Source organism: Bombina bombina, chromosome 6 (genome assembly GCF_027579735.1).
Source record: "Bombina bombina isolate aBomBom1 chromosome 6, aBomBom1.pri, whole genome shotgun sequence".
Classification (NCBI taxonomy): Eukaryota; Metazoa; Chordata; class Amphibia; order Anura; family Bombinatoridae; genus Bombina; species Bombina bombina.
The window spans coordinates 1,039,134,653-1,039,148,496 of NC_069504.1; the positions used below are offsets into that span (position 1 = coordinate 1,039,134,653).

Consider the following 13,844-nt stretch of genomic DNA (forward strand, 5'->3'; position numbering starts at 1 on the left):
TAAGGTGTATGTTTCTGTGTATAAGCAAGATAAGGTGTATGTTTCTGTGTATAAGCAAGATAAGGTGTATGTTTCTGTGTATAAGCAAGATAAGGTGTATGTTTCTGTGTATAAGCAAGATAAGGTGTATGTTTCTGTGTAGAAGCAAGATAAGGTGTATGTTTATGTGTAGAAGCAAGATAAGGTGTATGTTTCTGTGTATAAGCAAGATGAGGTGTATGTTTCTGTGTATAAGCAAGATGAGGTGTATGTTTCTGTGTATAAGCAAGAGAAGGTGTATGTTTCTGTGTATAAGCAAGATAAGGTGTATGTTTCTTTGTAGAAGCGAGATAAGGTGTATGTTTCTGTGTATAAGCAAGATAAGGTGTATGTTTCTGTGTATAAGCAAGATAAGATTTATGTTTCTGTGTAGAAGCAAGATAAGGTGTATGTTTCTGTGTAGAAGCAAGATAAGGTGTATGTTTCTGTGTATAAGCAAGATACGGTGTATGTTTCTGTGTATAAGCAAGATAATGTGTATGTTTCTGTGCATAAGCAAGATAAGATGTATGTTTCTGTGTATAAGCAAGATAAGGTGTATGTTTCTGTGTATAAACAAGATAAGGTGTATGTTTCTGTGTATAAGCAAGATAAGGTGTATGTTTCTGTGCATAAGCAAGAGAAGGTGTATGTTTCTGTGTATAAGCAAGATGAGGTGTATGTTTCTGTGTATAAGCAAGAGAAGGTGTATGTTTCTGTGTATAAGCAAGATAAGGTGTATGTTTCTGTGTAGAAGCGAGATAAGGTGTATGTTTCTGTGTATACGCAAGATAAGATGTATGTTTCTGTGTATAAGCAAGATAAGGTGTATGTTTCTGTGTATAAGCAAGATAAGGTGTATGTTTCTGTGTATAAGCAAGATAAGGTGTATGTTTCTGTGTATAAGCAAGATAAGGTGTATGTTTCTGTGTAGAAGCAAGATAAGGTGTATGTTTCTGTGTATAAGCAAGATAAGGTGTATGTTTCTGTGTATAAGCAAGATAAGGTGTATGTTTCTGTGCATAAGCAAGATAAGGTGTATGTTTCTGTGTATAAGCAAGATAAGGTGTATGTTTCTGTGTATAAGCAAGATAAGGTGTATGTTTCTGTGGATAAGCAAGATAATGTGTATGTTTCTGTGTAGAAGCAAGATAAGGTGTATGTTTCTGTGTATAAGTCTAGATTCATTAACTTTCAGGAGCTGAAGTGAGGTACAATGGGGCATGTTCTGTAAAACCAGCTGCTGATCACCAAAAATAAATATGTTCTATGACGAATATCACTTATTTCACAGATATCAACAATGTCACTAATTCTGTGGTAGGTGGTTATACCAGTGAGATGGACACTAAAATATGTTACAAATTGCAGCCATTCATTTTATTATCCACTTCCTCATAGAGACCAGGAACAATCAAATTCCTCAACAGAATCTGAAGTTAAACATCCTTATGCAAGAAATGTCGAATCAATTTGCTGCTGTGTTTTACTTCACTTTGGCCCTATATCTTCTTTTGTTTGGGTCTGTGACAACTCTTGTAAAGTTTTCCTGTTACACTGACTGTAAACACATAACACAAGTGATTTTATTGTATAAAACCAGACTCTTCTAATGGATTGGAATGGGCGGCTAAAAATCACCCATGACAATCTGCAGTATGGGGAATGGTTGGAAGCCCTATTGTACTCATTTACAGTATTACTTTTATTTAAAAATGTATAATACAAATGATAACTAAAAAGTATAGTTAAAATATATATGTAAAACTAGGAAAGTGTCAGGGTGCCAGGAATCAGACTGAGATGAGAAGTGCAAAAATAATCACACCTTTATTAATAGCAAAAAATAATAAAAAGTCCACAAGTCAAATAACAAGCCAGGAATCAAAACCAGAGCTGGTAGTCAGACGAGCCTAGTTAGGAGCCAAAGCGAGTAGTCAGACGAGCCCGAATCAGGAACAAGGAGAACAGCAGAGTCAGGAACAAGCCAGGGATTAGGGATCAGGAACCAGGAGGGACGTCAGACAGCCAGATAATACACAGGAGCTCTCACAAACAGGTCTGAGACAATGCAAGGGCAAAGCATACTGAACAGAGGCCCTTTAAATAATAAGTGATGACATCACAATTCTGAGACTGCATACTGTCTCACACGGATGATGTACACCAGTCTGGCCATAAAAGGAAGTGCAGGAAATGAGCAGCATCACACAGTATCCACCAGAGTCAGCAAGAGAGGTGAGTAAAATGGCTGCCAGCAGCACATGGCAAACAAAACAGGGAAAAATCCCTGAAAGTACCCTCCCCTCAATGACCCCTCCCCCGAGGGAAAGCAAAAGGCTTATTGGGAAAACGGGCATGGAAGGCACGGAGGAGGGCGGGAGCATGAACATCATAGGAGGGAACCCATGAACGCTCCTCCGGACCGTAGTCCCTCCAGTGAACCAAATACTGTACGCGGCCCCTGGACATACTGCTGCTGACCTCATACTCCTCATGGTTGTCAACAAAGATAGGATGGGGACAAGGCAACACAGTGGTAAACCGATTACAAACCAATGGTTTCAAGAGGTAGACATGAAAAACATTGGAGATGCGCATTGCAGGAGGAAGGTCAAGAGCGTAGGCCACAGGATTGACCCGTCGGAGTATTCAAAAAGGACCAACATAACGGGGATCCAGTTTATTGGAAGGCACACAAAGATTCAAGTTGCGGGAGGACAGCCAAACTATCTCACCAACCTGGTAGGAAGGCGTGGGCAGACACCTACGATCAGCCTGGAACTTTTGGCGCTGCATAAAACGATGAAGGCAATCCTGAATCTGCACCCACGTGGAACGGAGTTGCCGGAGATGCTCCTCCAAAGCCGGAATACCCTGAGACATGAATGAATCGGGCAACAAGGATGGTTGAAACCTATAATTCGCCATGGACGGGGATAACTTGGAGGAAGCATTAATAGCACTATTACGAGCAAACTCTGCCCGTAATAGTGCTATTAATGCTTCCTCCAAGATATCCCCGTTCGTGGTGATCTGAGACATAGCAACGAAGGAACTGTTCCAGAGCTTGATTAGACCGTTCCGCAGCCCCATTGGATTGAGGGTGATATGCCGAGGAGAAGGAAAACTGGATCCCCATTTGAGCACAAAAGGAACACCAAAATCTGGAGACAAACTGGCTACCCCAGTCCGACACTATCTCCTTGGGTAACCCATGTAAATTAAAGCAAGCTCCTGAGCGGTAGGCAACTTCTTCAAGGGAATGCAATGTGACATTTTAGAAAAACGGTCAACCACCATAAGGATAACAGTATTGCCATTGGAAACAGGGAGCTCGACAATGAAGTCCATGGAAAGATGTGTTCAAAGACGCTCACCATTAGCAATAGGTTGAAGAAGACCCACAGGAAGACGTAGAGGAGTCTTTTTCTGTGCACAAACTGAGCAGGAGGCAACATACACAGCAACATCAGAACGAAGACCTGGCCACCAGAATTGTCGAGTGACAGACCAAAAAATTTGGTTCTTGCCTGGGTGACCTGCGGCTTTAGGATAGTGGTAAGTGTGCAAAAGTTTAGTTCGAAGATTCTCAGGAACAAAACGCATACCACTCGGTTTCTAAGGAGGTGCATTGGTTTGTGCAGCCAGGATCTCTTCCCCAAGGGAGAAGTCAAATTAGTACGTATTGTAGCCAAAATATGGTCAGGAGGTATAACTGGAGTAGGTACAGACTCCTCCTTGGACAGAGGGGAAAATTGTCTAGAGAGGGCATCAGCCCACATAATTAAACCGAGACAAAAATAGCCCATCTGGCCTGTCGGGGCAAAAAACATTTTGTTTCAGATAGATAAGTTAAATTCTTGTGGTCAGTAAGAATGAGCACTGGCACGCAAGTACCCTCGAGAAGATGCCTCCATTACTTGAGTGCCAAAATTATGGCCAGTAATTCCCTGTCACCAATTCCATAATTGCACTCTGCTGGAGACAATTTCTTAGAGAAGAAACCACATGGATGCAAGGAACCGTCAGGTGTAGGACGTAGAGGGCACCTACTCTAGTCTCAGACGCATTGACCTCAAGAACGAAAGGCAGGACAGGGTTAGGATGAGCCAGAACTGGAGGGGCAGCAAAGGCAGTCTTAAGACTATCAAAGGCCTTAATGGCAGTAGGTGACCAATGGAGTGGATCATTCTCTTTACGGATCATGTCTGTGATAGGCTTGACCAAGGAAGAAAAGTTTTTAATAAACTTTCTATAGTAATTGGCGAACCCCAAAAAACGTTGAATAGACCGAAGACCAACTGGGCGAGGCCACTGCAGAACTGCAGATAACTTGTCAGGATCCATGGAGAAGCCTGCAACGGAGATAACATAACCTAGGAAGGTTACTTGAGTCTGATGGAACTCACATTTCTCGAGTTTACAAAACAGGCCGTTCTCACGTAGTCTCTGAAGAACCTGTGTAACATCAGAACGATGAGCCTCAAGTGTGGGTGAGTGTATGAGGATGTCGTCCAAGTACACCACAACACACTGTTGCAACATATCTCGTAGGACATCATTAATAAATTCCTGGAAAACAGCAGGAGCATTACATAGGCCAAAGGGCATTACAAGATACTCATAATGCCAGCTCCTGGTGTTAAATGCTGTTTTCCATTCGTGGCCCTCCTTGATCCTAACAAGATTGTACGCTCCTCTCAAATCAAGTTTAGTAAACACCGTAGCTCCCATGAGGCGTTTAAAGAGTTCCGTAATGAGCGGAATAGGGTAAGCATTCTTAATGGTAAGATGATTAAGACCCCTATAATCAATGCATGGTCTTAACTCGCCACCCTTTTTCTTCACAAAGAAGAAGCCAGCCCCTGCAGGAGAGCAGGATTTGCGGATGATCCCCGCAACAGAGAATTGGCAACATACTCCTCCATTGCACAATTCTCCGCAACAGACAGAGGGTAAACCCAGCCCCTAGGAGGAATGGCTCCGGGTTGCAGGTCTATGGCACAATCTTAACACCGGTGAGGAGGCAACGTACCGGCACGCACCTTTTCAAAAACGTCTAGGAACTCTCGGTACTCCTCTGGCAATTGAGAGACTTGAAGAAGTACACAAGACTTTAACTGTTTTCCGAAGACAAGTGGAAATACATTGCGGAGACCATGACAAAATTTAGGACCTGCGCCAGTCGAGACTGGGATTGTGCTTTTGGAGCCAGGGATAACCCAGAACAACCGGAAAATGCGGAGAGTTTATCACCTAGAACTGGAGGGTTTCAAAATGGAGAGCCCCAACAGCCATGGATAACGGAGCAGTTACGTGAGTAACGAGTGCGGGCTGAAGGGGCCTGCCATCAATGGCCTCAATAGCAAGCGGAACTGACCGAGGCAAAACAGGAATGGAGTGCTTTGATACAAAAGCACTGTCAATGAAAAAGCCTGCAGCACCGGAGTCAACAAGAGCCTAGGTGACTATGGAGGAGTCCACCCAGGAAAGGACAACCGTGACCAAAGGTTTCTCCTTTAGCGGTTCCGGAGACAAGAATAAACCACCCAAGGTCTGCCCCCGACAGGACCTTAGGTGTGAACGTTTCCCGGCCGTGTAAGACAAGACTTCAACAGGTGGCCCTGTAACCCACAATAGAGGCAGAGCCCCTCCCTCCTCCTAAAGTCCCTCTCCGCCACGGAGAGACGCGTGAATCCCAACTGCATCGGCTCAGCAGTACCTGGTGACTCAGGACCAGGAGGCATGGAAGGAGAGGGAGGCATGGGTGGGAACGAACAAGAAGGAGACAACGGAACAGGAGGCTTCCGCAAGCGCTCCTTGAAAGAGGGCATCTCACTTAGTCTGATGTCAATTAGGATCAAAAAAGACACCAATGCCTCGAGATCTTCTGGTAAATCTCTGGCAGCAACTTCATCTTTAATCGCATCAGAGAGCCCATGAAAGAAGGCGGCAACAAGGGCTTCATTGTTCCAACCTACCTCTGCGGCAAGCGCACAGAACTCAATGGCATACTGAGCAACAGATCTTGTACCTTGCTGAATAGACATGAGTCGTTTAGCAGCAGAGGAGGAATGAGCCGGAACATCAAATACCCTTCGAAAGGAGGCCACAAATTCAGGGTAATTTGAAATCACAGGTTTATTAGTCTCTCACAAGGGATTAGCCCAGGCAAGAGCTGTGTCAGAGAGTAACGAGATGAGAAATCCCACCTTAGCTCTGTCAGAGGGAAACGCCTGAGGTAACATCTCAAAGTAAATACCCACCTGGTTCAAAAACCCTCTGCACTGATTAGGATCACCTCCATAACGCTGAGGTAGAGGTGCAGAACCGGACATGCTCCTGGTAGGACTAGGTGCAGCAGCGGAAACAGGAGCAGCCATAACTTGCGGGACACTTTGGTCCAAATGTGCAGTGCGAGTCAGCAGGGTTTGCAGGGCTAGTGCAAATTGATCCAAGTGGTGATCCTGTTCATCCATCCTGGAAATTATGGCAGGTAAAGGTGGATTATTAGCACCATCAGGATTCATGGCCCTTGCGTAATGTCAGGGTGCTAGGAATCAGACTGAGATGAGAAGTGCAAAAATAATCACACCTTGATTAATAGCAAAAAATAATAAAAAGTCCACAAGTCAATTAACAAGCCAGGAATCAAAACCAGAGCTGGTAGTCAGACGAGCCGCGTCAAGAGCCAAAGTGAGTAGTCAGACAAGCCGGAATCAGGAACAAGAAGAACAGCAGAGTCAGGAACAAGCCAGGGATCAGGAACCAGGAGGGACGTCAGACAGCCAGGTAATACACAGGAGCTCTCACAAACAGGTCTGAGACAACACAAGGGCAAAGCATACTGAACAGAGGCCCTTTAAATAATAAGTGATGACATCACAATTCTGAGACTGCATCCCGTCTCAAACGGATGATGTACACCAGTCTGGCCATAAAAGGAAGTGCAGGAAATGAGCAGCATCACACAGTATGCACCAGAGTCAGCAAGAGAGGTGAGTAAAATGGCTGCCAGCAGCACATGGCAAACAAAACAGGGAAAAAACCCTGACAGAAAGAATTTGAAAACTGCCATTTACTACTATGTAAATATCTTGCAATATTTTCTAGTCTTATCCTTTGTCATATAATTTCTATATATAGCCCTTTTTCTTATCCTTTGTCATATCCTTTCTATATATAGCCCTTTTTCTTATCCTTTGTCATATCATTTCCATATACAGCCCTTTTTCTTATCCTTTGTCATATCTTTTCTATATATAGCTTTGTCATAGTGACTCAGAAAAAAAGAAGACTGTTCCAGATAATTTTCCAATTGTTAAATTAACAACTAATAACAAGAAACAAAGTCATGGATAATTTTTGTTATTAATACCTGTTGTAATATTTACAATTGGAATATTATGTAGAAAGTTTCCTTTTCATAAACATAGCATTTTATTACATGTAAATACAGCAGATAAGATTGTTTTATTTAAACCTTTATGGTCTTATTTTGTTTGATAATTATTTTAAATACATAGGCATTCTTACATTTGAAGCTATCATCTATATGTCTGTCTATCTATCTATAAAATATTATTAAAATTAAGCATTTCTTACTCCATCATGGAAGGTTCCTTAGTTTCTAAGATGTGATCTGTAAGGATCCAGGGCATGGACATTTCAATGGGGAACTGGATGCGTCGTCCCATGGTGAGTTCCAGAAAAAACTCCCGGAACCAAAGCTGTGAGAGATCACAGCACTGCTGCAGTGCCTCTGATGGATAATAAAAGAATTTTAAAAAATCATGCTCCCAGAGAGGATTGGTTAGATAACCACTAAAATGTTAATTTTACAATGCATTGATCTCACTGTGTATAGGGAGATACAATATGAAAGATTTTATTTAAATAGAGAGAGATAAGCTAACAAGGTCTGCACTTCCTGCAGACTCAGCCCATTCCATTGGGTTGTGGTTTTATTTCGCAGAGAAAGTTGTTACAAATACAAAAATATACCTAAAGGAGCAATTCCCATAAATTATAAATTCTGCAGCTGGTATAACAATTCACTGTAAACATATTAAGGGTAAACAATTTTATATTACACTGTCCCTTTAACATAGGTACATAGTGTATCAAAGATAGAAAGCACTATATTGATTACATTGTATCCCTGCAATAATAAAAGTGCTGCTGTGAAAGACCACAAGGTCAACATATTACATGTAAAGCATTCGATGAGGAAATGTGCCAGCTAAATTGTATGCCAGTAAATGATCTAGTTTAACAGATGTATGTCAAGTACAGTAATGCCATAGTGAAATGAGCAAGATGTGTATGGAACAGTATTAGTTACAGACAGGTGGTATCATGAATAACATTGCTTTCACTGAACAGTAAAGACACAAAGACACAAGAAAAACGGTTTAAATGTTTGTTTGCAATAACATTTGTAACATTCTGGTGCAATCAGAAATTAGGAAAAACAGAGCTTCTTACAATTTTTTTCACTTTTTTTTTTTTCACTTTTTGCATCGGAATTTTTTTTTAGTTTTTTCGTAGTAATACAGTCCAAAACAAACCTTTTGTCTGAAGGGAATACAATTAATAGCAATGCATCAGCCAGGGAGCAGTGAAAAAAATCCCAAATATGGTTGCGTTTGACAATCTGCTTCGTCATGGGAATGAAGCGGATTGTGATTGATACATCATTAATATATAGACCACTAAGATATATATATATATATATATATATATATATATATATTGTTCTTTAATAGAGTCCAGACCATTGGAGTGTTTTAATCATAGATCCGAGGCAGACTGATTTAACTGCTGTCCTAGTTAAAATGATTAATTAGTAAAAGTTATGTTTTAAATTACTGACAATACTCTTAACAGTTATACAATTTTTTTTATTACTTGTATTATTTACACCTGGCCTCAGCAGAAAAAAAACTAGATAGAAAGAACAAGATTTTTAACCTAGGGAAACTCAGCTTATAATATGGCGGCACCAATTACTTTTAGAAATTAAACCACTACAATTATTTCATTAATATGAAACAATTAATATAATTAAAAAATGCACCAGTGTATAATTTTTAGGCAAATCTTTACTTTGAATATATCATCCCATATGTAGCCCAGTCTAATTCCTTTAATACAACAGTCAAATCGATAGCAGCCATAGAGCTTCTGGGTTCCCTCTCACCAGTTCCATCCCCACAACTCACCACTGAAGTTCAGGAGATGAGTGAAAAAGAAGGATTGCTTGTGAAATTCCTCTATCGCCTGCACAATAGGTCCATCTAAACTGCTGCGCAATGTCTTCTTAGACCCACTCTTGTCAGCAATCAGAGACTCCAACATTGTCCGCACCATATATAACTGTAAGGAACAAGAAAAAAAAGGCACATAATTAAAACCTAAAGTGGATACATTTTAATTTAGTTCTATTGAGAGTTCAAAATGTCAACAAGGAATTATTTTATTATTATTTTAGTATAAATATTTTATTATTTTCAACCTCTAATTTTGTTTAGAAACCTGCTGATGAGTGATGCTGTTTTTCTAGTCCATAGGCAAGTGGAACTAATGGCATGATGTCAATTTTCTGTCTCCAACACCCGCCCTCCCCCCCCCTTATCAGATCCCACTTAGACCTTATCTACAGAAGCTTCTCAAAGATGTCTTAGAAATGTAAATCACCATCAGTGCATATATAATATGTCGTCTCTGAATATTGTACATTTTGTCTTGTTATTAAGTGGATTCTGTATTGTACATGCCTGTCATGTGACAAGGGAGTATTGGTACAAAGTAAATACTTAATCCAGACCTGAGTACTGGATGGTCCAACAGCTCTCCTGGGAACCTTGATATCAAACCCTCCCTTGGGGTCCTTCTCCCCACGCAGACACGGATCGTTTGGAGGTTCTCGTCCCGCTTCCCAGTCACATATGGTCTTGCGTATTGCCTGCAGGACGCTGTGGATGGGGGAAAAAATATTGAAGAACTAGTGCCTTCTTGTAATTTAAAGAATCAAACTCAAAGTAAAAAAATATTGCAATGTACATTCATTATTTAATTTGCCTGCTTTTCCTCTGAAAATAGTGTTTTTCACTTTCATCCAGAGAGGCTGGTGTGCATGCTGTAGACTTAATAATGCTGTAATAATATGATGATACTAAAATATTCTACACAGTGATTGCACTGATAATTTATATTGCATAAAACTAAAAAAAAATTCAGGAACATATTATTCTCCCTGTACTCTTTGCCCATTATTACCTGATCAGAACGTTCTTCTTCTTGCGCACAGCCTGCCTAAGTGGCTCCCTTAAGGCACTCTGAGCAAAGTCCTGCAGTGCAGCATATATAGTATTGCGTATGGCCTGATTAAACACGCTCTCCATGCGGCCCATTAGTACCTGAAGACCCTTGACCATCGCAATGACCTTCAGAAGGAAGAACAAACATTACTTGAATAAGATGAGCAAAATGTATTTCACCTGTTTATGCATTATGTCACATGACTGATGAAGTCATTTTATGTACTGGGCTGCAGCCCTGTGTGGAAGCCCTAGAGTTAACAGCACGGTACTTACCATACAAGCTCTCATTATGCACTTAAAATCAACTACTACAACTGTGTTATACCTACTCAATATGGCTTTTTACATAAACTACTAAAATATACCGGCTTATCTGCTTACCACATTTCATAAAGTCACTATAAATTAACTGTACACAGGCGCAATACCAGAGGTCTGCAGCACATAAATACCCTGTAAAGAGACTTAATACAAGGGTTTACAGACCATAAATACACTGTACACAAGTAAAGGCCCAGACAGCATATGTGTGTATGCCGCTAAAATAACAGTAATAACTTTTGCTAGAAGCATTTTTACTGATGGAAGCATATTGCAAAAATGCTTCAATTTAAAACTGAAATGCACTTATGCACATTTCAATTTTGGCCTATCTCTTTAAATGTTACATACTGTGGGGCCTATCTATCAAGCTCCGAATGGAGCTTGACGGCCCGTGTTTCTGGCGAGTCTTCAGACTCGGCAGAAACAGCAGTTATGAAGCAGCGGTCGCAAAGACCGCTGCTCCATAACCTGTCCGCCTGCTCTGAGCAGGTGGACAGACATCGCCGGAAATCAACCCAACCGAGTACGAGCGGGTTGATTGACACCCCCTGCTGGCGGCCCATTGGCCGCGAGTCTGCAGGGGGCGGCGTTGCATCAGCAGCTCTTGTGAGCTGCTGGTGCAATGCTGAATACGGCGAGCGTATTGCTCACCATATTCAGCGAGGTCTGGCGGACCTGATCCACACTGTCGGATCAGGTCCGCCAGACTTTCTTAAATAGGGGCCTGTATGTCTATCAACTTGACAAAAATTTGAAAACACATCATGAATTATCAAAGTGAATCACACACTGTTACAGTACTTTATAGATAATATGAAGAGGGGAGAGGCAATTAGACGCACATTGTCCTGTTAATGCTGCAAACAATGGCAGTACTAATGGGGTAAATTTATGAAGCTCCCTTTGTAGATTTTGAGGCTATGCGGAGCAGGGTTGCACGAGCGAGCCTGCAGTCACAAATTTATGGAGCAGGAACTGCTTCTCTGCCACCTCAGAGCTGGTGAGATCAATCACCCCAACACTTACTCATTCAGGGTGAGTGACAGGTCCCCTGCTCTAGCGTAATTGGTTGCGAAGGAGCAGGCATTGCACAAGAAATGTTACATTTTGCCATGTGATGCAGCATTGCAAATGGCGATTGCAGGTGGACAAATTCACTACTTGCCAACCTGTCTGTCTGCAATTAATGATACATTTTCCCTATGTCACCTTTTCCTAAATAACATTATGACTACAAGGGTTAAAGAGTGGATATTGGAGCATGAGGAACCATGGAGTCAGGAAGTGACAGCTACAGACACTTTTCTTCTTAAGCAACATTAAAAGGATAGTAAATATATTGAGATTTTAATATAAAGTGTTTATGTGTAAATATACTTTAATTATTTATTTTGCCCCATTTTCTGTCTCAAAATGAACCGTTTTTATAAATCTGACAATTGGAAGAGCACATTGCAGGCTTCCCAAACCAACACTGCCACATATTTGTCTCTATTAGGCCTCAGCATTAAAAGAAAAGACACTGCAAAACAATGGTTATTTGCTAACATGACGACAGTGGCTAGCCGTGTGTATTCCAGTAACAAGCCATGATTGGCTCCTCCAAATAGAGCAAGTGGTGGGTGGAGCTTGGCTATTGAAAAACATTTACAGCAACCAATGTCCTATTGCATTCAAAATATTTTCAAACTCACCCAGTATGTAAATTTATTGCAAAGCTGCAGAGATAAATACAATTAAAAGGTGTTTATTGTCCCTTTAAGGTACCAACCTCCAACTGCTTCAGTTTACAACCCCAATTTCGAAAAATTTGGGACAGTATGGAAAATGAAGAGAAAAAAAAGTGCAATTTGAAAAATAAATTCACCCTGCACTATACTGAAAACACATTCGCCTAGATTTAGAGTTCTGCGTTAGCCGTCAAAACCAGCGTTAGGGGGTCCTAACGCTGGTTTTGTCCTATCGCTGGTATTTAGAGTCTTGTAAGTAAGGGTCTAACGCTCACTTTCTAGCCGCGACTTTTCCATACCGCAGATCCCCTTACGTCAATTGCGTATCCTATCTTTTCAATGGGATCTTTCTAACGCCGGTATTTAGAGTCTTGGCTGAAGTGAGCGTTAGAAATCTAACGACAAGACTCCAGCCGCAGAAAAAAGCCAGGAGTTAAGAGATTTCTGGGCTAACGCCGGTTCATAAAGCTCTTAACTACTGTACTCTAAAGTACACTAACACCCATAAACTACCTATGCACCCCTAAACCGAGGCCCCCCCACATCGCCGCCACTCTATTACATTTTTTTAACCCCTAATCTGCCGACCGCACACCGCCGCAACCTACATTATCCCTATGTACCCCTAATCTGCTGCCCCAAACATCGCCGACACCTACATAATATTTATTACCCCCTAATCTGCCCCCCCAACGTCGCCGCTACCTACCTACAATTATTAACCCCTAATCTGCCGACCGGACCTCACCGCTACTATAATAAATGTATTAACCCCTAATCCGCCTCACTCCCGCCTCAAAAACCCTATAATAAATAGTATTAACCCCTAATCTGCCCTCCCTAACATCGCCGACACCTGACTTCAAGTATTAACCCCTAATCTGCCGACCGGACCTCGCCGCTACTCTAATAAATGTATTAACCCCTAAAGCTAAGTCTAACCCTAACACTAACACCCCCCTAAAGTTAAATATAATTTAAATCTAACGAAATAAAATAAATCTTATTAAATAAATTATTCCTATTTAAATCTAAATACTTACCTGTAAAATAAACCCTAATATAGCTACAATATAATTAATAATTATATAGTAGCTATTTTAGGATTAATATTTATTTTAACCAGGTACAATAGCTATTAAATAGTTAATAACTATTTAATAGTTACCTAGTTTAAATAATTACAAAATTACCTGTAAAATAAATCCTAACCTAAGTTACAATTAAACCTAACACTACACTATCAATAAATTAATTAAATAAACTACCTACAATTATCTACAATTAAATCAACTAAACTAAATTACAAAAAACAAACAAACACTAAATTACAAAAAAAAACAAACACTAAATTACAAAAAATAAAAAGAGATTACAAGAATTTTAAACTAATTACACCTACTCTAAGCCCCCTAAAAAAATAACAAAGCCCCCCATAATAAAA

General features: G+C 40.7%; 1 protein-coding gene across 1 annotated transcript in view; it reads right to left on the minus strand.

Moving 5' to 3' along the window:
• Window positions 1–13,844, minus strand: part of CYFIP2 (cytoplasmic FMR1 interacting protein 2) — a 236,629-nt gene that overhangs the window by 99,615 nt on the left and 123,170 nt on the right. The window contains exons 14-17 of the mRNA XM_053718790.1: window positions 10,303–10,469; window positions 9,851–9,998; window positions 9,246–9,399; window positions 7,627–7,783 (exon numbers count right to left, since the gene is read on the minus strand). Of these exons, the coding sequence (XP_053574765.1) occupies window positions 7,627–7,783; window positions 9,246–9,399; window positions 9,851–9,998; window positions 10,303–10,469 (626 nt within the window). The remainder of the gene's footprint in view (window positions 1–7,626; window positions 7,784–9,245; window positions 9,400–9,850; window positions 9,999–10,302; window positions 10,470–13,844) is intronic.